The 27,807-nt window shown below is 41.1% G+C and overlaps 1 protein-coding gene across 1 annotated transcript in view; it reads right to left on the bottom strand.

Annotated features, from left to right (window-relative positions):
• Nucleotides 1–9,635: 9,635 nt before the first annotated feature.
• Nucleotides 9,636–27,807, bottom strand: part of LOC128656178 (GRB10-interacting GYF protein 2) — a 131,426-nt gene continuing 113,254 nt past the window's right edge. Inside the window, exons 4-5 of the mRNA XM_053709924.1 lie at nt 13,369–13,464; nt 9,636–13,106 (exon numbers count right to left, since the gene is read on the bottom strand). Coding sequence (XP_053565899.1) covers nt 13,053–13,106; nt 13,369–13,464 — 150 coding nt within the window. The 3' untranslated portion in view covers nt 9,636–13,052. The remainder of the gene's footprint in view (nt 13,107–13,368; nt 13,465–27,807) is intronic.

The following is a 27,807-nucleotide window of genomic DNA, read 5'->3' as shown; positions in this document are numbered from 1 at the left end:
ACTATAGGACAATAGAAGTAGATGGAACAGAAAAGTGATTCTATAAATCACTTAACATACGACAACAACCAACTACTAATAGTAACAATAATCATCTAAAATTTGGCCTAATTTTTAATTTAAAAGCCAGTAATCGGTATGATTACATTTAGTGCAGTACTGAGCAGATGTGAAAAATAAAGCAAGGCTGAATGTTACCAGCTCAAACGCATGTCTGTTGTATGTTAAAGAATTTTAATTTCATATAAAATTAAAGTTTAAAATTTGTATATATATATATATATATATATATATATATATATATATATATATATATATAAATAAAAATATTTAAAAAATTACTTTTTCTGTGCATCTAAAACAGAATGTTTTAAAGTGTATTGTAGCACTTTGATGTTGATGTGAGGAATAAATCACATTTTATGTGGAAGCCAATAAGCAATACAGTCCCAGGACCCAGATACACACATTAGACACTTCCCTGTTTCACCTTAAATGTAAAAAGCTTTCACTAAAACTTTTTACAGAACAGCTGTTTATTCATATGTAGATAGAAAATGTGAGTAATAGGTTCCTTTAAGAGCAAGCAGTTATGTGCAAGCAGTTGGAACTTGGAATTGTTTGCAATATCATACTATTAAGGTCCTTACTAAAACTACAATAAATAAGAGTAAACACAACCAATTATAAAGTAGCCAAGGAAATCCAGTTTCAAAAATATAAATTTTATTTATTCAAAAGTAATTTAAAAAGAATCATAGTACAGATAAATCAATACTAGGTAGTGAGGTTTCCACTGTGGTTAAGATAAGATGAAGTCTTAAATGTTTGACATCCCAAATAAAGTGATGGAAAGACCCTTAAGCACAAATGTCATCAAAAGATGAACAGTAAACACAATATTATTTAGCTAGCTTTAGTAGAACATTTCAAAATAAGAAAAAGGAAGAAATTTAAATTGTTCCTTGGTGCAATCAAAAAGAGTTCATTGCGTAAAGGAGAACCTTGAAATGTTAGCCTATCAGTCATTTACAATTTACATAATGACATTTGAGAATGACACTTGAAGGAAATATCCTTATACATAACCAATTTGGCAAAACGTTAATTTGATATTAAGAAGTGGTATTTCTTTGCTTCCAAACATGAAAAAGGGGTTGCTGACAGCACTGAAAAATACAGTAAACAGATCATGAAGATAGAATCAAAAGGAAGGTAATGAGCACGCAATTATTTTTACATAACTTACAAGAAACCATTTAAATGGAATCAGGTAATAGAAGACCCCGCCAGCTACTTGTTACATTCTCATCAAAAAAGATCTCTTGCTTCTTATGTTTTATGCACCACATTCTATATTTTTTATTATGTTTACCGTTACTTAATCACTGGCTCTCATCTTAACTTGTTCTCCACAGAAGGTTTTGCAGCCAAGTGGCATTGTGAAGTAGCCAGGTGGGGGCAGTGTAGTACCCTAATATTGTAACATTTAAAAATGTTAAAAAGTAAACTGCAATGCACAAATTAATTGCATAATTTAACATAAAATTCAATGAAAATTTGAGCAACAAACATTGAAAACATATAATATTGATTAATGTTTTAAATTTTAGCCGGGTGGTCAGTAAAATTAACCGAGTTGTGCACCCACTAAAAGGCTCTGGGGAGAACACTAACTCCATGTTATTAAAACAGTTCAGTTTACAACAAATCCCGTTAATCCTGTTTGGAAACACACATAGCAATGCATTGTTACAAGTGAGACTCATTTTTAAAACAAAAACAGTGTTATAGATCATACTGCGACTATTCATACTGAATTTTGCAGACACTTAAAAGGGACATGAAACCCCAAATTTTTCTTTCATGATTCAGATAGTGTATACAATTCTAAACAACGTACAATTTACTTATATTATAAAATTTGCTTCATTCCCTTGGTATTCTTAGTTGAAGAAGCAGCAATGCACTACTGGGAGTTAGCAAATGACAATGCGCATATATGTGCAGTCATTAAACAGCAGCTATCTCCTAGTAGTGCTTTGTTGCTTTTCTGAACCTATCCATATATGCTTTTCAATAAAGGATACCAAATTAACAAAAATTAGATAACCGAAGTAAACTTGAAAGTTGTTTTATTACTATTATTATGAGCCACTGGATTGACTGCCTTCTCTTACTATATGAATTGTATATGTTTGAGAAATTTCAAGTATTGACTTATTTGGATAAAATAAAAAAAATGAATTTGTATAAAAAAGGTAAAAAATATAAAAACAATTTATGCTTACCTGATAAATGTAATTCTTTCATGATGGTGAGTCCACGATCCATTACGCTTGGGAATTACTCTTCTCTACCACTAGGAGGAGGCAGAGATTCCCAAACCCCAGGAGATCTATAAATCCCATTCCACCACACGCATACCTCAGTCTAATGTATATACAAGCAAAGTGAGGTAAGAAAAAGGAAAAGCCATAAAAAGGAGCAGGGAAAACAAAAAAAGATGTGCTGAAGAAAAAACTAACTAACCCCAAAAAAACATGAGGGGTCTCATGGACACCATGAAACAAACAAATTTATCAGGTAAGCATAAAAACAAAAAAGTATGCTTACCAAATAAATTTATTTCTTTCTTGACATGAGTCCACGCATCATCTAATTACTATTGGGAATATCACTCCTGCCCAGCAGGAGGCGCAAAGAGCACCACAGCAAAGCTGTTAAATATCACCTCCCTTCCATCCAACTCTAGTCCTTCGACCGAAGGAGCGAAAGGAAGCAACAAGGTGCAGAGGTGTCTGAAGTTTATAACAAAAACCCCTGTCCTTAAGAAACAACAGGGCAGGCCGTGGACTCATTTTGTCAAGAAAGAAATGTATCAGGTAAGCATAAATTTTGTTTTCTTGATGAGTCCACGGATCATCCAATTACTATTGGGAATCAATACCCAAGCTAGAGGACACAGATGATAGGGAGGGACCAGGCAGAAAACCTAAACGGAATGCACCACTGCTTGAAGAACCCTTTCTCCAAAAGGAAGCCTCAGCCGAGGCAAAAGTATCAAATTTATAGAATTTAGAAAAAAAAGTGTGAAGAGAGGACCAAGTTGCAGCCTTGCAAATCTGTTCCACAGAAGCTTCATTTTGAATGCCCAGGTAAAGGAAACAGCCCTCGTAGAATGAGCTGTAACTCTCTCAGGAGGCTGATTTCCAGCAGAATCATAGGCCAAGCGAATGATACTCTTTAGCCACAAAGAAAGAGAAGTAGCCGTAGCTTTCTGTCCTTTACGTTTTCCAGAGAAAATCACAAACAGAGCAGAAGACTGACGAAAATCCTTAGTCACCTGCAAATAGACTTTCAATGCACGCACCACGTCCAGATTCTGCAGCAGACGTTCCTTCTGAGAAGAAGAGTTAGGACACAAGGACGGAACAACAATCTCCTGATTAATGTTCTGATCTGAAACCACATTAGGGAGAAATCCTAACTTAGTACGCAAAACTACCTTATTCGAAAGAAAAATAAAGGTAAGGAGACTCATACTGTAATGCCGAGAGCTCTGAAACTCTACGAGCAGAAGAAACAAAACCTTCCAAGATAATCTAATATCTAAGGAATGCTTAGGCTCAAACGGAGCCTGTTGAAGAACTTTAAGAACTAGATTAAGACTCCAAGGAGGAGTAACGGGATTAAACACAGGCCTGATTCTGACAACAGCCTAACAGAACGATTGCACGCCTGGTACATCTGCCAGACGTTTATGTAACAAAATAGATAAGGCAGAAATTAGACCCTTTAGGGAACCTGCCGATAAATCCTTCTCAAAACCCTCTTGTAGAAGAAACAAAATTCTAGGAATCCTAACTTCTCTAAGAGTAGCCTTTGGATTCCCACCAATGTAGATATTTACGTCATATCTTATAGTAAATATTTCTAGTCATAGGCTTACGAGCCTGAAACATGGTCTTAATGACCAACTCTGAAAATCCACGCTTAGATAAGATTAAGTGTTCAATCTCCAAGCAGTCGGCTTCACAGAAACTAAATTTGGATGAAGGAAGGGCCCTTGAAGTAGAAGGTTCATTCTCAACGGAAGCCTCCAAGGTGGAAGAGATGAGATCTCCACCAGAACTGAATACCAGATCCTGCAAGGCCACGGCGGTGCTATGAGAATCACCGACACCCTTTCCTGTTTGACTCGAGCAATGACTCGTGGGAGGAAAGCGAACGGGTGAAATTGGCATGCGAGGCTGAAATACAAGGTACCGCCAGAGCGTCTATCAGTACCGCCTGAGAATCCCTTGACCCGTACCTCGGAAGCTTGGCATTCTGTCGAGATGCCATGAGATCCAACTCAGGCTGTCCCCATTTGAGAATCAAGCTGGAGAACACTTCAGGATGGAGTTCCCACTCCGCCGGGTGAATGGTCTGACCACTCAGAAAATCCGCCTTCCAGTTCCACTCCTGTGATGTGGATCGCAGACAGGCAGTATTTGTGGGACTGCACCCACTGAATTATCTTGGCTACCTCTGACATGGCCAAGGAACTCAGAGTTCCATCTTGATGGTTTATGTAAGCCACCGAAGTTATGTTGTCTGACTGGAACCTGATAAACCTGGCCGATGATAACTTAGGCCAGGCGAGCATTGAAGATTGCTCTCAGCTCCAGAATGTTTATGGGTAAAACAGACTCCGACTGAGTCCATGTCCCCTGAGCCCTAGAGTGCTCCCCATCCCAGTAGGCTGGCATCCGTCGTCACAATCACCCAGGTGGGTCTGCGAAAGCAGGTTCCCTGGGAGAGGTTCCTGAGACAACCACCAAAGAGAATCCCTTGTCTCCTGCTCCAGAAGTATTTGTGGAGACAGATCTGCATAATCTCCGTTCCACTGCCTAAGCATGCATAACTGCAGAGGTCTGAGGTGGAAATGGGCAAACGGGATGATGTCCCTGACTGCAACTATCAGACCGATTACCTCCATGCATCTTGCCACTGATGGCAGAGGAGAGAACTGAAGCGCTAGACAGAAATTGAAAATCTTTGATTTCCTGACTTCTGGCAGAAAAAAACTTAATTGATAAGGAATCTATTATGGTTCCCAAGAAAATTACCTATGTAGTTAGAACTAAGGAACTCTTTCCCAAATTCCCCTTCCATCCGTGAGATCGCAGGAAAGATAACACATTTCCGAGTGGGATCTTGCTTGTTGACAGGATGGCGCCTGAACCAGAATGTCGTCCAGATAAGGCGCCTCAGCAATGCCCTGCAATCGGAGCACCGCCAACAGGGATCCCAGAACCTTTGAAAAAATTCTGGGAGCTGTGGCAAGACCGAAAGGAAGAGCTACAAACTGGAAGTGTTTGTCTAGAAATGCAAACCTCAGAAACTTGTGATGGTCCCTTGCTGTCATAAATTGACCCTTTTGAATCAAGGGAAGAATGGAACGAATAGTTTCCATCTTGAAGGACGGTACTCTGAGGAATTTGTTTAGACTTTTGAGATCTAAAATTGGTCTGAAGGTTCCCTCTTTTACGGGAACCACGAACAGATTGGAGTAAAACCCCGGACCCTGTGCATTGGGACGGGAACTATCACTCCCAGGTCGGAAAGATCCCAAACACAGTTTAAGAACTCCTCTCTTTATATGGACTACAGATAATCTTGAAAGCATAAACTTGCCCCTGGGAGGAAAGGTCTTGAACTCTAGTTTGTATCCCTGGAACACGATGTTCACCGCCCAGGGATCCTGCATCCCAAACCCAAGCCTGAGTGAAGAAGGAAAGTCTGCCCCCTACAAATCCGGTCCCGGATCGGGGGCAGAACCTTCATGTTGCTTTTGAGTCAATAGCGGGCTTCTCAAATTGTTTTCCCTTGTTCCAAGACTGGTTGGGCCTCCAGGAAGGTTTGGACTGTTCCTGCTTGGAAGGAGAGGAAGGCTTACCCTTGAAGTTTCGAAAGGAACTAAAATTACTCTGACGTCCCTTCTGATTATTCCTCTTATCCTGAGGGCGGAAATGACACTTTCTTCCCATAATGTCAGAAATTATTTCCGTCAAACCAGGCCCAAACAAGGACCTTCTCTTGTAAGGGATTGCCAAAAGCTTAAACTTAGATGACACATCTGCAGACCAAGATTTTAACCATAAAGCTCTGTGGGCCAGTACAGTAAAAACGGAAATCTCTGCTCGCAGTTTTATAAACTGAAGGGAAGCATCCGTAATAAAGGAATTGTCCAACTTAAGGGCCTTGATCCTATCCTGGATCTCTTCGAGGGGAGCGTCTGTCCAAATAGAATCAGACAGCGCATTGAACCAGTATGCTGTCACACTAGGGATGATAGCAATACACACCGCAGGTTGCCATTGTAAACTCTGGTGTACATACATTTTCTTGAGTAACCCCTCTAATTTCTTGTCCATAGGATCCTTCAAGGAACAACTCTCCTATGGGAATAGCGGACCTCTTAGCTAGCGTGGAAATTGCCACTTCTACTTTAAGAAACATCTTGCTATACGCATTAGGGAGAAACCCTAAACATCATCTTAGATATAGGGGATGGAGAAAAAGTGATACCCGGTCTCTCCCATTCCCTAGTAATAATCTCTGTAGCTCTATCTGGTACAGGAAAAAAACACCACCATGGTATACCAAAAGGTATACCAAAATACTTGTTTAGTTTAAAAGACTTCTTAGGATTGACGACAGTAGTGACAGTCGTTCAGGGTAGCTAAAAACTCCTTAAGTAGTAAACAGAGCTGTCTGTCTTAAATCTGAAGGATACAACGTCAGCATCAGATGAAGGAATTGCACTGTCTGAATCTGCGATCTTACCCTCAGGTGCTACCGAAATATCCTCCTCTTCAGACCTATGAGAGGGAACGTTTGGAATAGATACAGTCGTGACAGAAACCATACACACTGATTCTTTACATTTCCTCCTGCGCTTTCCCTGTAGCAAGGGAAAAGCAGACAACGCATCAGAAACTGCAGAAGACATGAGGTAACAATGTCTTGCAAAGAAACTCCAGACAGAGCTTGGGAGGAAAAGTATGGCACTGAATTAATAAAAATTTGGGGCACCTGAGGCGAAAAACTGTGGCATATTTTGAACATTGTCAAAAAACTCCTGGACAGCATCAGTCCTATACAATATTGGCTCAAAACCTAAAATTTAGTGTTCTCTCAACACATGAGAAACAAAGGATTGGCAGACTATATTAGCATTTAAACAAGGATATCTGTAACCTATAAGAGTCTTAATCCATCTTAACAGAAATAAAAATACATAAAATTTTACTACAATTTTATACAGAAAAATAGTAACTTTCTTTAAATTTTAAAACATAACTGCTTTATTTTTTATGAACTGTAAAAACAAAATTGCTTTATTTTTTAATGGAATGCAAAATAATGATTCAAAACACTTCAAATAGCTACTACACCTCAGCTTTAGCTCTGCTGAGGTGGCAACCTTGCTGGAAAACCGGAGATAATGTGTATGGAAACCGGAACCAAAACAGAGCTGTTGCAAATAATGTTAAATGATCGTTAATCCGTTCTAACTAAAAACGGCAAGTTACAAGATTACTCTCATTCATATACAGTAATTGATAGAAAATGTGTGCAAAAGATAATTCTACCACCACACAAGCCCCGCCCATCGTGGGTATGTCAAAAATAGTCGACATTTTCTGTGAATCTCCGAAATAAAAAACTGACAGAGTGCCTGCAAATACTGCCTTACATAATCCCCTTAAGACATTAGGATTAATGTATCAAACATCCCATTTGAGGGAAATAAAGTGCCATATTCTTTCCTTATACAGCTTAAGAAAAAACAGAATTTATGTTTACCTGATAAATTTCTTTCTCCTACGGTGTATCCGGTCCATGGCTTCATCCTTACTTGTGGGATATTCTCAATCCCTACAGGAAGTGGCAAAGAGAGCACACAGCAGAGCTGTCCATATAGCTCCCCTCAGGCTCCACCCCCCCAGTTAGGAGAAAAAGGAGAACCATAGGGTGCAGTGGTGACTGTAGTTTACAAAAAATAAATTTAAACCTGACCAAAATGCCAGCCTGGTGTATCCGGACCACGGCTTCATCCTTACTTGTGGGAAGCAATACCAAAGCTTTAAGACACGGATGAAGGGAGGGAACAAGTCAGGTAAAATAAACGGAAGGCACCACTGCTTGCAAAAACTTTCTCCCAAAAATAGCCTCCGAAGAAGCAAAAGTATCGAATTTGTAAAATTTGGCAAACGTATGCAGTGAAGACCAAGTCACTGCCTTACAAATCTTTTCAACAGAAGCCTCATTCTTGAAAGCCCATGTGAAAGCCACAGCTCTAGTAGAGTGAGCTGTAATTCGTTCAGGAGGCTGCCTTCCAGCAGTCTCATAAGCCAACCGGATGATGCTTTTCAGCCACATCAAGATTGTGTAACAGACGTTCCTTGTTAGAAACTGGATTAGGACACAGAGAAGGAACAAACTATTTCCTGGTTAATATTCTTATTGGAAACCACTTTTGGAAGAAAACCAGGTTTGGTACGTAAAACGACCTTATCTGTATGAAACACCAGATAGGGTGAATTACACTGCAAAGCAGACAATTCAGAAACTCTTCTAGCAGAAGAAATAGCTACTAAAAACAAAACTTTCCAAGATAGTAACTTAATATCTATGGAATGTAGAGGATCAAACGGAACCCCTTGAAGAACTGAAAGAACTAAATTTAGACTCCATGGAGGAGCCACAGGTCTGTAGACAGGCTTGATTCTGACTAAAGCCTGTACAAACGCCTGAATATCTGGCATGGCTGCCAGACGCTTGTGTAACGAAACAGACAGAGCAGATATCTGTCCCTTTAAAGAACTAGCTGACAGACCTTTCTCCAATTTTTCTTGGAGAAAAGATAGTATCCTTGGAATCCTAATCTTACTCCATGAGTAACCCTTGGATTCGCACCAGCAAAGATATTTCCGCCATATCTTATGGTAAATTTTCCTGGTGACAGGCTTTCTAGCCTGGATCACAGTATCTATAACTGATTCCGAAAACCCACGCTTAGCTAGAATCAAGCGTTCAATCTCCAAGCAGTCAGTTGCATAGAAACTAGGTTTGGATGTTCGAATGGACCTTGAATTAGAAGGTCCTGCCTCAAAGGCAGCTTCCATGGTGGAACCGATGACATAGTCACCAGGTCTGCATACCAAGTCCTGCGTGGCCACGCAGGAGCTATCAGAATTACCGAAGCCTTCTCCTGTTTGATCCTGGCTACTAGCCGGGGGAGAAGGGGAAACGGTGGAAAGACATAAGCTAGATTGAACGACCAAGGCGCTACTAAGGCATCTACCAATGTCGCCTTGGGATCCCTGGACCTGGACCCGTAACGTGTAACTTTGGAGTTCTGACGTGACGCCATCAGATCCAGATCTGGAATGCCCCATAGCTGGGTCAGCTGAGCAAAAACCTCCGGGTGGAGTACAACTAAACACCACATACTCTTTACCACCCCCGTGGAGATGCTACTAGTTAGAGCGGCAAAGAGAATGACTGGGGGGGGCGGAGCCTGAGGGGAGCTATATGGACAGCTCTGCTGTGTGCTCTCTTTGCCACTTCCTGTAGGGATTGAGAATATCCCACAAGTAAGGATGAAGCCGTGGACCGGATACACCAATGTAGGAGAAATAAATTTAGCACTTACCTCAATAAATTTTGCCTGGTAGCAAGGCAGCTCACTAGGTTTGAGAGGTCCTCTCCCTCACATAGACCTGTGGATAAATAATAAAAAGGGCAGCACTATTTAAATTTTAGGGAGGCTTAGTGAGAATTATGTCCCACAAGTTCCATTTGTTTAAAAGCCACCAATGCTCTACTGAAGAGACTGAAATGGACTATGGCTACACCCAAGAGGAAAAACAGCACATACTTTTACTTCAATTAAAAAAAAATCTTGATTGACAAATCTTCTCAGACACTAACTTTACCACTTCCTTACTCAAGCGTAGGCAAAGAGAATGACTGGGGTTGGAGGGAAGGGATGTGATATTTAACAGCTTTGCTGTGATGCTCTTTGCCGCATCCTGCTGGGCAGGAGTGATATTCCCAATAGTAATTAGACGATCCATGGACTCATCCTTTCTTTGAAAGAAAGGATGTTTTCTTTCATACAGGTGGTGAGATTCTACGATCCATTACTCATGGGAACTAATAATAAAGCTGCGGAGTCCATGAGTAATAACAAAGGGAGGGCTTTTAAAAAAAAAAAATCACTGAGAAAATAAATCCACAACTCCAATAATTTGTCTTTGATTTATTTTAAGTGTATTAAAAAAAAAGGAAGAAAAAAAAAAAAAAATCAGACAGCTACCTCGAGAAAAGTATGCAAAAGCCGACCAAGTAGCTGCCTTGCTAATCTGATCAACCGAAGCATCATTCTTGAAAGCTCAAGAAGTGGCAACTGACCTAATAGAATGAGCAGTATTCCGCTGCCGTGGAGGTTGACCTGCCTCCAAGAAAGCTTCCTGAATCAAAAAAAGTTTCATCCAAGAGGCCAAAGAAAAAGCAAAAGCTTTCTGACCCTTCCTAGGACCAGAAAATATGATTAACAAATTAGAAGTTAGTCTAAAGTCTGTAGTAGTATTAATGTAATATTTCTATGTCCTAACAACATCCAAAGAAAGCAAAGATCTTAAGATTAGGACACAAAGAAGCAACAATAAAACTCTCTGCTTATGTCTTAACCTTAGGCAATAAATCAAATTAGTTCAGTAAAACGGCCTTAAGATGAAAAATCAGATAAGGAGAATCACAAGAAAGAGCAGATAACTCAAACTCTTGTAGCAGAAGAAATAGCCAAAAGAAATAACTTTCCAAGAAAAGTAGTTTTATGTTCATTTTATGCATAGGTTCAAAAGGAGGAGACTGCAAAACCCTTAACACCAAGTTAAGATTCCACGGAGGAGAAATTGGCTTGATTACAGGTTTAATACGGACCAGAGTCTAAACAAAACTAAGAGCGTCAAAAAAGCAGACGCATGCAAACCAGCAAGGGAATAAGTGTAAAGGATCTGTCCCAGGGCCATATACATAAACTTAAAAAATGCAGATAACATAGCTGTAGGAGTATCAAAATGTTAATAAAAGATACTCACTAATAGACACTCGCCCACTAGCAATCAAGCAGCAGACAGCCAAACTAGTAACGAAATATATCAGCAAAAGTTATGGAATAGGAGAATATTGTGCATCCATGAAGGAAGGCTAAAAACAAGTCCCTACAAACAAGTATGGAGGGTTTTAAAAAAAAAAAAAAAAATCCTATGAGGTAAAAAAGAATCACAAACCATACCCCATATACATCCCTCTTACAAGTACTGTACTGAGGGGAAACCGGGCCTCAATATAGACTGAAAACCCCTCTCTGAGGAATTAAATGCACATCTTCATTCTTCAACCACCTCCAGCTGAGGCAAAGTAAAGACTGAGGAATGTGAAACAGGTTTTATAGAGTTCTTGAGGTTTGGGAATCTTTGCCTTGGCTGCAAGTTTGTGTGCTATGCCTCGTTATTAGAATACCCCTAAAAAAAACCCAGAGAACGGGGGTGAGAAAGGAACATTGCTGGGACTGCAACTTAGTTTGAAGCTCCGCATCATTGCCCCTAAACGCTGAAGCAGCTAACAGGACCGGAATCAAAACTACACAGTTTAAGTACTGAAATACACCATTGTGTTGAAAAACCTTATTGCTTGTAACGGGACTTTGTCTCTCTTGCTTCTAGTATCAACAACTGTTTGGAAGCTTTGGATCCTCAATGGACTTTATATGCTTAAAGGGACAGTCTATCATAGAATTGTTATTGTTTTAAAAGATAGATAATCCTTTTATTACCCATTCCCCAGATTTGCATAACCAACACAGTTATATTAATATACTTTTCACCTATGTGATTACCTTGTATCTAGGAAACTTCTTCCAGCCCCCTGATCACACGACTGTGACTGTTTATTATCTATTGTCTTAAAGGGACCGTCTAGTCCAAAAAAAACTTTCATGATTCAGATAGGGCATGTAATTTTAAACAATTTTCCAATTTACTTTTATCACCAATTTTTCTTTGTCCTCTTGGTATTCTTAGTTGAAAGCTTAACTTAGGAGATTCATATGCTAATTTCTTAGACCTTGAAGGCCGCCTCTTAAGAATGCATTTTAACAGGCTTTTCACCACTAGAGGGTGTTAGTTCATGTTTTTCATATAGATAACACTGTGCTCGTGTACGTGAAGTTACCTGGGAGCTATCACTGATTGGCTAAACTGCAAGTCTGTCAAAAGAACAAAGGGGCAGTCTGCAGAGGCTTAGATACAAGATAATCACAGAGGTAAAAAATATATAAATATAACTGTGTTGGTTATGCAAAACTAGGGAATGGGTAAACAAGGGACTATCTATCTTTTAAAACAATAACAATTCTGGTGTAGACTGTCTCTAAATTTAGCATTGTTTTGTGCTAAATCTTAAATAACCCCCTGTGCCTGAACAGTGTGTTATCAATATGGCCCACGTGTACTTTGTCTCTTTGTGTTAAAAAGAGATTTAAAAAGCATGTGATAAGAGGCAGCCCTCAAAGGCTTAGAAATTAGCATATGAGCCCTACCTATGTTTAGTTTAAAACTAAGAATACCAAGAGAAAAAAGCAAATTTGATGATAAAAGTAAATTGGAAAGTTGATTCAAATTAAAAATCCTATCTGAATAATGAACGTTTAATTTATACTAGACTGTCCCTTTAAAGATTCAATGCTTGGTTTTAGGATGAAATGTTTTTATTGTATCTTTTATGAATAATATGAATGTTTTTTTATGAAGTATATGTATACATTTTTACCAATTTATGTGTTGATTAATTAAATTTGTTTGATTAATTCTTAATATATGATACTGCACTTATCCTAGAGCATGTTGCAGGTACATACTGTTTAGCAGGTTAATGATAGGGGGAATTGTACACTTCCTTTTTTTTCCATGAACTAGCGCTTTTTTCCTTGTTTAAATATAGAGAAGAGTAATTCCCAAGAGTAATGGATCGAGGACTCTCACCACCTGTATGAAAAAACAATAGGTCAGAGACCAAATGTAATTTTGAGTCTATAAAAAGGAATGCATACTCCTAGGTCTTTAAATATCCTAATCACTATGGAAATACATACTTAAACCTAAAGAGAACAACTTGGGTAGAGCACATTGTGTAATTTCTTTGCTATGGATATTATCATTACATAAATCCTACAGTGTAACAGTATAACCAGCTTATCCGTCATTTCCTCAACACTAGCAGTTGGCAATTTATTCATCCAGAACCCACCTGTTCCTCCTCAGTGAATGGAACAAGTGCCAATGGTTGTAGAGGCTCTTCTTTTAAAATAGGCAAGAATTCCTTGTCCAGAAGGTCTGAAGGAACCTGTATGAAATGTAAAGAATTAAATGATCAGCAACAGCATATTAGTTATCTCACTTTCAAATAAGAACTACAACAAAAGTATTGCTCAATTACTGCTAAAACACATACAAGACTGTTTATAGGTCTTCAAATACAACCCACACCCAATGATTTTTTCTGCAGGTCATTTTGAAATGAAATTCAATTTAAATTAGGCAGTTAAACTAAAGCACCAGCTTTTTATAATATAAGTTTTATAATATATTGCAGCAGTGGAAAAACTTAGTCAATCATCATTGTGCTGCCTCTTTGCAGTGATACTCCGTATTTGCCTGTTCTCTTCAAAACAGTGCTTCAAACTGGCTTCTCTGTGTTAAGGAAAACTTACACAATGCAATCAGAGCACATAACTGTTTGAAGAGAACAGTCTGATGGGGAGTGGTGATGCAAAGAGAAAACAGAATTTATGTTTACCTGATAAATTTCTTTCTCCTACGGTGTATCCGGTCCACGGCTTCATCCTTACTTGTGGGATATTCTCATTCCCTACAGGAAGTGGCAAAGAGAGCACACAGCAGAGCTGTCCAAGTAGCTCCCCCTATGGCTCCGCCCCCCAGTCATTCGACCGACGGTTAGGAGAAAAAGGAGAACTATAGGGTGCAGTGGTGACTGTAGTGTACAAAAATAAAAATTTAAACCTGACCAAATGCCAGGGCGGGCCGTGGACCGGATACACCGTAGGAGAAAGAAATTTATCAGGTAAACATAAATTCTGTTTTCTCCTACATTGGTGTATCCGGTCCACGGCTTCATCCTTACTTGTGGGAACCAATACCAAAGCTTTAGGACACGGATGAAGGGAGGGAACAAGTCAGGTAAACTAAACGGAAGGCACCACTGCTTGCAAAACCTTTCCCCCAAAAATAGCCTCCGAAGAAGCAAAAGTATCGAATTTGTAAAATTTAACAAATGTATGCAGTGAAGACCAATTCGCTGCCTTACAAATCTGTTCAATAGAAGCTTCATTCTTGAAAGCCCATGTGGAAGCCACAGCTCTAGTGGAATGAGCTGTAATTCGTTCAGGAGGCTGCTGTCCAGCAGTCTCATATGCCAATCGGATGATGCTTTTCAGCCAGAAGGAAAGAGAGGTAGCAGTCGCTTTCTGACCTCTCCTCTTACCAGAATAGACAACAAACAAGGACGATGTTTGTCTGAAATCTTAGTTGCTTTTAAATAGAATTTTAAAGCACGAACCACATCAAGATTGTGTAAAAGGCGTTCCTTCTTAGAAACTGGGTTAGGACACAGAGAAGGAATAACTATTTCCTGGTTAATATTCTTATTGGAAACCACTTTTGGAAGGAAACCAGGTTTGGTACGCAAAACAACCTTATCTGTATGGAACACCAGATAGGGTGAATTACACTGCAAAGCAGACAACTCAGAAACTCTTCGAGCAGAAGATATAGCTACCAAAAACAAAACTTTCCAAGATAATAACTTAATATCTATGGAATGTAAAGGTTCAAACGGAACCCCTTGAAGAACTGAAAGAACTAAATTGAGACTCCATGGAGGAGCCACAGGTCTATAGACAGGCTTGATTCCGACTAAAGCCTGTGCAAACGCTTGAACGTCTGGTACTTCTGCCAGACGCTTGTGTAACAGGATAGACAGAGCAGATATCTGTCCTTTTAAGGAACTAGCTTAGCTGACAAACCTTTCTCCAATCCTTCTTGGAGAAAAGACAATATCCTTGGAATCCTAATCTTATTCCATGAGTAACCCTTGGATTCGCACCAACAAAAGCTATTTCCGCCATATCTTATGGTAAATTTTCCTGGTGACAGGCTTTCTAACCTGGATCAGGGTATCTATACTGAATCCGAAAACCCTGTTCGAATGGACCTTGAATTAGACGGTCCTATCCTCAAAGATAGCTTCCATGGCGGAACCGATGACATATTCACCATGTCTGCATACCAAGTCCTGCTTGTCACGCAGGAGCTATCAGAATTACCGAAGCCTTCTCTGTTCGATTACTAGCCGGGGGAGAAGGGGAAACGGTGGAAAGACATAAGCTAGATTGAATGACCAAGGCGCTACTAAGGCATCTACCAATGTCGCCTTGGAATCCCTGGATCTGGACCTGTAACGTGAACTTTGGAGTTCTGACGTGACGCCATCAGATCCAGATCTGGAATGCCCCCTAGTTGAGCTAACTGGGCAAAAACCTGGAAAGTCTGACGACTCAGATAATTCGCTTCCCAGTTGTCCACTCCTGGGATGTGAATTGCTGATAGATGGCAGGAATGATCCTCTGCCCATTTGATGAATTTGGATACCTCCCTCATCGCCAGGGAACTCTTTGTTCCCCCCTGATGATTGATGTAAGTTACAGTCGTCATGTTGTCCGACTGAAATCTGATGAATTTGGTCTCCGCTAGTTGAGGCCATGCCTGGAGCGCATTGAATATCGCTCTCAATTCCAAAATGTTTATCGGGAGAAGAGATTCTTCCCGAGACCATAGACCCTGAGCCTTCAGGGACTCCCAGACCACTCCCCAGCCTAGGAGGCTGGCGTCGTTCGTGACAATGATCCACTCCGGTCTGCGGAAACTCATTCCCTGAGACAGGTGATCCAGAGACAACCACCAGGAGTGAGTCTCTGGTTTTCTGGTCCATTTGAATCTGGGGAGACAAATCTGCATAATCCCCATTCCACTGTTTGAGCATGCACAGTTGCAATGGTCTTAAATGATTTCGAGCAAATGGAACCACGTCTATTGCTGCGACCATGAGTCCTATTACCTCCATGCATTGAGCTATGGAGGGTTGAGGAATCGATTGAAGAACTCGACAAGTGTTCAGAAGTTTTAACTTCCTGACCTCTGTCAGAAAGATCTTCATTTCTACTGAGTCTATTATTGTTCCCAGGAAGGGAACCCTTGTGAACGGGGACAGAGAACTTTTTTCTATGTTCACCTTCCACCCGTGAGACCTTAGAAAGGCTAGGACAATGTCTGAATGAGTCTTCACTTTGTGAAAGGACAACGCTTGTATTAACATGTCGTCTAGGTAAGGTGCTACTGCAATGCCCTTGGCCTTAGCAACGCTAGAAGGGACCCTAGCACCCTTGTGAAAATTCTGGGAGCAGTGGCCAATCCGAAAGGAAGAGCCACGAACTGATAATGCTTGTCCAGAGAGGCGAACCTCAGGAACTGAAGGTGATCTTTGTGGATCGGAACATGCAGATTCGCATCCTTTAAGTCCACGGTAGTCATATATTGACCCTCCTGGAACATTCTTAAAATTGTCCGAATGGTTCCATTTTGAATTTTTTCTAAAAAAATTTAAGTCCAGAATTGGCCTGAAAGTTCCTTCTTTTTTTGGGAACTACAAACAGGTTTGAGTAAAAACCCAGTCCTTGCTCTGCTGTCGGAACTGGGTGTATCACTCCCATTTTTAAAAGGTCCTGTACGCAAAGTAAGAATGCCTGTCTCCTTATCTGTCTAAAGATAAGTGAGCCATGTGGAACCTTCCCCTTGGGGAAAGGTCTTTGAACTCTAGAAGGTACCCCTGAGAGACAATTTCTAGTGCCAAGGGGTCCGGAACATCTCTTGCCCAAGCCTGAGCAAAGAGAGAAAGTCTGCCCCCTACTAGATCTGGTCCCGGATCGGGGGCTACCCTTTCATGCTGTCTTGGCAGCAGCAGCAGGCTTCTTGGCCTGTTTACCCTTGTTCCAGCCCTGCAAAGGTTTCCATGTTGGCTTGGGCTGGTAAGCTTTACCCTCTTGCTTAGTAGCTGTAGAGGTTGAAGCAGGTCCGTTCCTGAAGTTGCGAAAGGAACGAAAATTGGCCTTGTTTTTTAGCCTTGAAGGCTCTACCTTGTGGAAGGGCATGGCCCTTTCCCAGTGATATCTGAAATAATCTCTTTCAACTCTGGCCCGAATAGGGTCTTACCCTTGAAAGGAATATTAAGCAATTTTGTTTTGGACGACACATAAGCCGACCATGATTTTAGCCAAAGCGCTCTGCGCGCCACGGTGGCAAAACCAGAATTTTTCGCCGCTAGTTTAGCTACATGCAAAGCGGCATCTGTGATGAAAGAATTAGCCAGCTTTAGGGCGTGAATTCTATCCATGACTTCGACATAAGCAGTCTCCTTCTGGAGCGAGTTTTCCAGTTCCTCAAACTAAAAGCCGCTGCAGTAGTTACAGGAATAATGCAGGAAATTGGTCGAAGAAGGAAACCTTGTAGAACAAATATTCCCTTAAGTAAACCTTCTAATTTTTTGAAAGCGCAACTGTCTTCTAATGGTATAGTGGTGCGCTTAGTTAGCGTTGAAACTGCCCCCTCTACCTTGGGGACCGTCTGCCACGCGTCCCTTCTAGGGTCAACAATTGGGAACATTTTCTAAAATATAGGAGGGGGAACAAAAAGGTACACCTGGCTTCTCCCACTCCTTAGACACGATATCCGCCATCTTAGGTATCTGAAACGCATCAGTGTGTACTGGGACCTCTAGGAACTTGTCCATTTTACACAATTTTTCTGGGATCCCCAAAGGATCACAATCATCAAGTGCAGCTAGAACCTCCTTAAGTAGGGCACGGAGGTGTTCTAGCTTAAATTTAAATGTCATAGTACCAGGCTCTGCCTGCTGAGAAACTTTTCCTGTCAGAAATTTCTCCCTCAGACAGGCCCTCCCTCACCGCCAAGTCAGATTGATGTGAGGGCACTACAGATAAATTATCCTCTGCGTCTGCTTGCTCATTTTCTGTGTTTAAAACTGAGCAATCACGCTTCCTAGGAAAAGCTGACAGTTTGGATAAAAAATGCTAATTGTTGCATAGTAATAGCAATTGGTGCGCTAGATATACTGGGCATCACCTGCGCGGGCATAGCTGGTGTTGACACAGAAGGAGACGAAAGCAAGCTATCTTCACTACCTTCAGCTAAAGAATCATCTTGGGCTATATTTTTAAGTGTGATTGTACTGTCCTTAAGCTGTTTGGACGCTATGGCACACTTCACACATAAATTTAATGGGGGAACCACCTTGGCCTTTGGACATACAGAACCATAGGCTATCTGAAGATTCAGACATGTTTGACAGACTTAAACAGAACTACAATGCAATAAAAATTATTTTTGACAAAAACGTTACTGTCTCTTTAAATAATAAAAGTGCACACATTATTATTGAAACATCAAAAAACCATGAAAGAAACATCCGATTTTAATGAAATTTTCACCACAGAGCCTTAATGCTTTGAAAAGATTGCACACAAATTTTCAGACCAATTAACCCCTTAATGCCCAAACCGGAGCTAATAACAGTTATTAACCAGTTAACACACTACAGTACTAGCCACAGCTTCTCCTGTAGCCATTTACCTTCCTTAGGGATTATTTTAGTAGGAAACAAGCCTCTCTGGAGTCTTTTGTGATGCCCCACATGAAGCTGCATGGATTGCCTAGGCAAAAAAAACTGCACAATTTAGGCCTGAAAATGAGGCCTCCTCCCTCTTCATTCCAGAGTGGAGGGGCCTTTCTGACTAAATTTAGGTGTCCAAATAAGTGCCAGGCCGAAATTAAACCCCAAAAGTGTTTTAAACTCTGAAAAAACACCTTATTTATAGAGAAAAACATGCTAAAAAGCAATCTATTTTAAAGCCCACAATAGTGTCAACCAGCATAGAGCCCTAAATATAAGCCATCATTTTATACATAGAGTCTAAGAAAAAATGGCTTACCTATCCCAGAGGGAATTTCTGACAGTCTTCTAGCATTACATGGTCTTGTTAGAAATATGACTGATCATACCTGATGCAGTTAAGCCTGCAAACTGTTCCCCCCAACTGATGTTCTCTGGTTTCAGCGTGGGAACAGCAATGGATTTTAGTTACTATTTTAAAATAACAAACTCTTGATAGAAGAAATAAAAATCTACAACTAACATCACATACTCTTTACCACCCCTGTGGAGATGCTACTTCTTCAGAGCGGCAAAGAGAATGAATGGGGGGCGGAGCCAGAGGGGGAGCTATATGGACAGCTCTGCTGTGTGCTCTCTTTGCCACTTCCTGTAGGGAATGAGAATATCCCACAAGTAAGGATGAAGCCTTGGACCGGATACACCAATGTAGGAGAAAGTGTTAACCATTCCTGAACATGTCCTGCTCTTTCTGCAGATGTTCTGTATTTTCTGTGGTGACATCTCAGATCACAGCATGTTTCGCCTAGGAAAACACACAACAACATAATTTATGCTTACCTGATAAATTCCTTTCTTCTGTAGTGTGATCAGTCCACCGGTCATCATTACTTCTGGGATATTAACTGCTCCCCTACAGGAAGTGCAAGAGGATTCACCCAGCAGAGCTGCATATAGCTCCTCCCCTCTACGTCACTCCCAGTCATTCGACCAAGGACCAACGAGAAAGGAAAAGCCAAGGGTGAAGTGGTGACTGGAGTATAAATTAAAAAATATTTACCTGCCTTAAAAACAGGGCGGGCCGTGGACTGATCACACTACAGAAGAAAGGAATTTATCAGGTAAGCATAAATTATGTTTTCTTCTGTTAAGTGTGATCAGTCCACGGGTCATCATTACTTCTGGGATACCAATACCAAAGCAAAAGTACACGGATGACGGGAGGGATAGGCAGACTCTTTATACAGAAGGAACCACTGCCTGAAGAACCTTTCTCCCAAAAATAGCCTCCGATGAAGCAAAGGTGTCAAATTTGTAAAATTTGGAAAAAGTATGAAGCGAAGACCAAGTTGCAGCCTTGCAAATCTGTTCAACAGAGGCCTCATTCTTGAAGGCCCAAGTGGAAGCCACAGCTCTAGTAGAATGAGCTGTAATTCTTTCAGGGGGCTGCTGTCCAGCAGTCTCATAAGCTAAACGAATTATGCTACGAAGCCAAAAAGAAAGAGAGGTAGCGGAAGCTTTTTGACCTCTCCTCTGCCCAGAGTAAATGACAAACAGAGAAGACGTTTGTCGGAATTCCTTAGTTGCCTGCAAGTAAAATTTTAGAGCCCGGACTACATCCAGGTTGTGCAGTAGACGTTCCTTCTTTGAAGAAGGATTTGGGCATAAAGAAGGAACAACAATCTCTTGATTGATATTCCTGTTAGTAACTACCTTAGGTAAGAACCCAGGTTTAGTACGCAGGACTACCTTATCCGAATGAAAAATCAAATAAGGAGAATCACAATGTAAGGCTGATAATTCAGAGACTCTTCGAGCCGAGGAAATAGCCATTAAAAATAGAACTTTCCAAGATAACAACTTTATATCAATGGAATGAAGGGGTTCAAACGGAACACCCTGTAAAACATTAAGAACAAGGTTTAAACTCCATTGTGGAGCAACAGTTTTAAACACAGGCTTAATCCTGGCCAAAGCCTGACAAAAAGCCTGGACGTCAGGAACTTCTGACAGACGTTTGTGTAACAGAATGGACAGAGCTGAGATCTGTCCCTTTAATGAACTAGCAGAAAAACCCTTTTCTAAACCTTCTTGTAGAAAAGACAATAACCTAGGAATCCTAACCTTACTCCAAGAGTAACCTTTGGATTCACACCAATGTAGGTATTTACGCCATATCTTATGGTAAATCTTTCTGGTAACAGGTTTCCTAGTCTGTATTAAGGTACTAATAACTGACTCAGAAAACCCACGTCTTGATAAAATTAAGCGTTCAATTTCCAAGCAGTCAGCTTCAGAGAAGTTAGATTTTGATGTTTGAAGGGACCCTGTATCAGAAGGTCCTGTTTCAGAGGTAGAGACCAAGGCGGACAGGATGACATGTCCACCAGGTCTGCATACCAAGTCCTGCGTGGCCACGCAGGTGCTATTAGAATCACTGATGCTCTCTCTTGTTTGATTCTGGCTATCAATCGAGGAAGCAACGGGAAGGGTGGAAACACGTAAGCCATCCTGAAGTCCCAAGGTGCTGTCAGAGCATCTATCAGGACTGCTCCTGGATCCCTGGATCTGGACCCGTAACGAGGAAGCTTGGCGTTCTGTCGAGACGCCATGAGATCTATCTCTGGTTTGCCCCAACGTCGAAGTATTTGGGCAAAGACCTCCGGATGAAGTTCCCACTCCCCCGGATGAAAAGTCTGACGACTTAAGAAATCCGCCTCCCAGTTCTCCACTCCCGGGATGTGGATTGCTGACAGGTGGCAAGAGTGAGACTCTGCCCAGCGAATTATCTTTGATACTTCCATCATAGCTAGGGAGCTTCTTGTCCCTCCCTGATGGTTGATGTAAGCTACAGTCGTGATGTTGTCCGACTGAAACCTGATGAACCCCCGAGTTGTCAACTGGGGCCAAGCCAGGAGGGCATTGAGAACTGCTCTCAATTCCAGAATGTTTATTGGCAGGAGACTCTCCTCCTGACTCCATAGTCCCTGAGCCTTCAGGGAATTCCAGACGGCACCCCAACCTAGAAGGCTGGCGTCTGTTGTTACAATTGTCCAGTCTGGTCTGCTGAATGGCATCCCCCTGGACAGGTGTGGCCGAGAAAGCCACCATAGAAGAGAATTTCTGGTCTCTTGATCCAGATTCAGAGAAGGGGATAAGTCTGAGTAATCCCCATTCCACTGACCTAGCATGCACAGTTGCAGTGGTCTGAGGTGTAAGCGTGCAAAGGGTACTATGTCCATTGCTGCTACCATTAAGCCGATTACCTCCATACATTGAGCCACTGACGGGTGTTGAATGGAATGAAGAGTGCGGCAAGCACTTTGAAGTCTTGATAGCCTGTCCTCTGTCAGGTAAATCTTCATTTCTACAGAATCTATAAGAGTCCCCAGGAAGGGAACTCTTGTGAGTGGAACGAGTGAACTTTTCTTTTCGTTCACCTTCCATCCATGTGACCTTAGAAATGCCAGCACTAACTCTGTATGAGATTTGGCAGTTTGAAAGCTTGAAGCTTGTATCAGAATGTCGTCTAGGTATGGAGCTACCGAGATTCCCCGCAGTCTTAGTACCGCCAGAAGAGCACCCAGAACCTTTGTGAAGATTCTTGGCGCTGTAGCCAATCCGAATGGAAGAGCCACAAACTGGTAATGCCTGTCTAGGAAGGCAAACCTTAGGTACCGGTAATGATCTTTGTGAATCGGTATGTGCAGGTAAGCATCTTTTAAATCTACAGTGGTCATGTACTGACCCTCTTGGATCATAGGTAAAATTGTCCGAATAGTCTCCATCTTGAACGATGGAACTCTTAGGAATTTGTTTAGGATCTTTAAGTCCAGGATTGGTCTGAAAGTTCCCTCTTTTTTGGGAACCACAAACAGATTTGAGTAAAACCCCTGTCCCTGTTCCGATCGTGGAACTGGATGGATTACTCCCATTAACAAGAGCTCTTGTACGCAGCGTAGAAAAGCCTCTTTCTTTGTCTGGATTGTTGACAATCTTGACAGATGAAATCTCTCTCTTGGAGGAGAGTATTTGAAGTCCAGAAGGTATCCCTGAGATATTATCTCTAGCGCCCAGGGATCCTGAACATCTCTTGCCCAAGCCTGGGCGAAGAGAGAAAGTCTGCCCCCCACTAGATCCGATCCCGGATCGGGGGCCCTCAATTCATGCTGTTTTGGGGGCAGCAGCAGGTTTCCAAGTCTGCTTGCCCTTGTTCCAGGACTGGTTAGGTTTCCAGCCTTGTCTGTAGCGAGCAACAGCTCCTTCCTGTTTTGGTGCAGAGGAAGTTGATGCTGCTCCTGCTTTGAAATTACGAAAGGAACGAAAACTAGACTGTCTAGTCTTGGCTTTGGCTTTGTCCTGAGGCAGGGCATGGCCTTTACCTCCTGTAATGTCAGCGATAATCTCTTTCAACCCGGGCCCGAATAAGGTCTGCCCTTTGAAAGGTATATTAAGCAATTTAGACTTAGAAGTAACATCAGCTGACCAGGATTTTAGCCACAGCGCCCTGCGTGCCTGAATGGCGAATCCTGAATTCTTCGCCGTAAGTTTAGTAAGATGTACTACGGCCTCCGAAATGAATGAATTAGCTAGTTTAAGGACTCTAAGCCTGTCCGTAATGTCGTCCAGAGTAGCTGAACCAATGTTCTCTTCCAGAGACTCAATCCAGAATGCCGCTGCAGCCGTGATCGGCGCAATGCATGCAAGGGGTTGCAATATAAAACCTTGTTGAACAAACATTTTCTTAAGGTAACCCTCTAACTTTTTATCCATTGGATCTGAAAAAGCACAGCTATCCTCCACCGGGATAGTGGTACGCTTAGCTAAAGTAGAAACTGCTCCCTCCACCTTAGGGACCGTTTGCCATAAGTCCCTTGTGGTGGCGTCTATTGGAAACATTTTTCTAAATATCGGAGGGGGTGAGAACGGCACACCGGGTCTATCCCACTCCTTAGTAACAATTTCAGTAAGTCTCTTAGGTATAGGAAAAACCTCAGTACTCGTCGGTACCGCAAAATATTTATCCAACCTACACATTTTCTCTGGTATTGCAACTGTGTTACAATCATTCAGAGCCGCTAACACCTCCCCTAGTAATACACGGAGGTTTTCCAGTTTAAATTTAAAATTTGAAATATCTGAATCCAGTCTGTTTGGATCAGAACCGTCACCCACAGAATGAAGTTCTCCGTCCTCATGTTCTGCCACCTGTGACGCAGTGTCTGACATGGCCCTAATATTATCAGCGCACTCTGTTCTCACCCCAGAGTGATCACGCTTACCTTTTAGTTCTGGTAATTTAGCCAAAACTTCAGTCATAACAGTAGCCATATCCTGTAATGTGATTTGTAATGGCCGCCCAGCTGTACTCGGCGCTACAATATATCACGCACCTCCCTCTGAGCGGGAGATGTAGGTACTGACACGTGAGGCGAGTTAGTCGGCATAACTCTCCCCTCGTTGTTTGGTGAAATTTGTTCAATTTGTACAGATTGATTTTTATTTAAAGTAGCATCAATACAGTTAGTACATAAATTTCTATTGGGCTCCACTTTGGCATTGCAACAAATGACACAGGTATCATCTTCTGAATCAGACATGTTTAACACACTAGCAAATAAACTTGCAACTTGGAAATACAATTCAAATAGAATAATATTAAAACGTACTGTGCCTTTAAGAAGCACAGAAGATCTATGACAGTTAAAAATTAATAAATTGAAACAGTTATAGCCTCAATCCTTGTAAACAACACAACTTTAGCAAAGGTTTAATCCAATTAGCAAAGATAACAATTTCTGAAAGCAGGAAACAAATTACAGAATAAAAGTTTTTATTTCAGTCAAACTATAATTCTCACAGCTCTGCTGAGAGAAATTACCTCCCTCAAAATAAGTTTTGAAGACCCCTGAGCTCTGTAGAGATGAACCAGATCATGCAGGGAATACAATGAGTTGCTGACTGAAATATTTGATGCATAGTAAAAGCACCCCTCCCCCACACACACAGCAGTGAGGGAGAACAGAAACTGACAGAAAAAACAGATTTAAGCAACTGCCAAGTGGAAAAATGGTGCCCAAACATTTATTCACTCAGTACCTCAGCAAATGAAAACGATTTTACATTCCAGCAAAAACGTTAAACATAATCTCTAGTTATTAAACAGCTTTATGTCCTTCTTACAGTGTAATTCTAGTGAAGTACCATTCTCCCAGAATACTGAAGTGTAAAGTATACATACATGACATTATATCGGTATGGCAGGATTTTCTCATCAATTCCATTGTCAGAAAATAAAAACTGCTACATACCTCTATGCAGATTCATCTGCCCGCTGTCCCCTGATCTGAAGTTTACCTCACTCCTCAGATGGCCGAGAACAGCAATATGATCTTAACTACTCCGGCTAAAATCATAGCAAAACTCTGGTAGATTCTTCCTCAAACTCTGCCAGAGAGGTAATAACACACTCCGGTGCTATTTTAAAATAACAAACTTTTGATTGAAGATATAAAACTAAGTATAATCACCATAGTCCTCTCACACGACCTATCTAGTTGCTGGGTGCAAGAGAATGACTGGGAGTGACGTAGAGGGGAGGAGCTATATGCAGCTCTGCTGGGTGAATCCTCTTGCACTTCCTGTAGGGGAGCAGTTAATATCCCAGAAGTAATGATGACCCGTGGACTGATCACACTTAACAGAAGAAATATACAACATTTTCAACACAGTAGAAAATCGAACACCAACAGAGATCAGGCACTACTCGCACCTTATTCTGTTTGTTTTAGAATGTACAGTATATGCAAGGAAGGGAGTCTGAAAACCCTATAATAAAATCACAAAGCCACCCACACAAGCAAGCATAGGCACTACAAAATTATATATATATATATATATATATATATATATATATATACACACACACACACACAAAGACACAGAGACACTCCTACACTCAGACATTATTACACAAACACAAGAGAGAAAAAAATGTAGGCATGTTCTGTATGTTGTAAAAGCAATATTTTTGGGCTGTGGCTTAAAAAAAAAAAAAAAAAAAAATCAGACATTTGCTTGTCCGGGTCTTACTCACTTTAAAACCCGGACACACAAATGTAAATCCAAACTGAAAGGTAGCAACCCTAAGGCAAAAGACAGAAGGCAAAAATTCTCCTGACAAAGCAAATGGGCAGGGAAGGTTTGTTTGATGTTACCAGAACGGTTAAAGGGACATTATACACTCTTTTCTTTGCATAAATGTTTTGTAGATGATCTATTTATATAGGAGCTACCTTCTCCAGCTTGCTCCTGTTTGTGCAAAGGGTCTTTTCATATGCAAAAGAATGGGGAGGGAGGAGTGTCTTATTTGCCACTTGCAGTGGGCTTTCCAGCTGCCTTTTCAACAGAGCCAAAAGGACAGCTTCTAAGTTAGATTTTAAACAGTTTTATACTGGATTTTTATATCAGTATCTGTGCATCTTATTCTTTATAGTAGTGTCTATTACATGCAGTTATATGAAAATGAGTGTATACTGTCCCTTTAAGCCACTGCTTTTATGGAGTTTCTGCAAACACTATTTATTTGAATCACAGCTAAAAACTAATTTCTTTATTTCATATGCTTCACCACCACTGGCATTCCCTGGCTGTTTTTCATGCTGTTTTCAGTGCAGATTATATACATGCATGTACAAAGGCTGCATCATCACAGGCGGGTCTGTTCATTACAGCTCTTTTCTTAGCACTTTTCACTCTCTTTTTCCCGTCTCTAAACAGATCCGGAATGTTAGAAATATTTTAGATTGAGTTTAATTCATCAGTTGTAATGAAGATGCACTATAACTTACTTTTTAAATGTAGCAATGAAATTCAAGTTCCCCACACTCCGACACCTCACTTTTTTGTTGAGCTAACAGATTGAACTGTTCTCCAATCAGTGCTCTAGCTATACAGCACTTTTTGTAGCTAGGGCGCCGACTGGAGAATATTTCATATCGTTAGCTCAACAAAAAAAAAACAGAATTTATGTTTACCTGATAAATTTCTTTCTCCAACGGTGTGTCCGGTCCACGGCTTCATCCTTACTTGTGGGATATTCTCTTCCCCTACAGGAAATGGCAAAGAGAGCACCCAGCAAAAGCTGTCCATATAGCTCCCCCTCTGGCTCCGCCCCCCAGTCATTCGACTGACGGTTAGGAGAAAAAGGAGAAACTATAGGGTGCCGTGGTGACTGTAGTGTATAAAGAAAGAAATTTTTCAAACCTGATTAAAAACCAGGGCGGGCCGTGGACCGGACACACCGTTGGAGAAAGAAATTTATCAGGTAAACATAAATCCTGTTTTCTCCAACATTGGTGTGTCCGGTCCACGGCTTCATCCTTACTTGTGGGAACCAATACCAAAGCTTTAGGACACGGATGAAGGGAGGGAGCAAACCAGGTTACCTAAATGGAAGGCACCACGGCTTGCAAAACCTTTCTCCCAAAAATACCCTCTGAAGAAGCATAAGTATCAAATTTGTAAAATTTGGCAAAAGTATGCAGAGAAGACCAAGTCGCTGCCTTACAGATCTGATCAACAGAAGCCTCGTTCTTGAAAGCCCATGTGGAAGCCACAGCTCTAGTAGAATGAGCTGTAATTCGTTCAGGAGGCTGCCGTCCGGCAGTCTCATAAGCCAATCGGATGATGCTTTTCAGCCAAAAAGAAAGAGAGGTAGCAGTAGCTTTCTGCCCTCTCCTCTTACCAGAATACACAACAAACAAGGATGATGTCTGTCTGAAATCCTTTGTTGCTTCTAATTAGAACTTTAAAGCATGGACCACATCTAGATTGTGTAACAAGCGTTCCTTCTTTGAAACTGGATTCGGACACAGAGAAGGAACAACAATTTCCTGGTTAATATTCCTGTTGGAAACGACCTTT

Source organism: Bombina bombina, chromosome 4 (genome assembly GCF_027579735.1).
Source record: "Bombina bombina isolate aBomBom1 chromosome 4, aBomBom1.pri, whole genome shotgun sequence".
In the NCBI taxonomy this organism is placed as follows: Eukaryota; Metazoa; Chordata; class Amphibia; order Anura; family Bombinatoridae; genus Bombina; species Bombina bombina.
The sequence above is the reverse complement of the archived record's forward strand: the minus strand, read 5'-3'. Positions and strand labels throughout refer to the sequence as shown.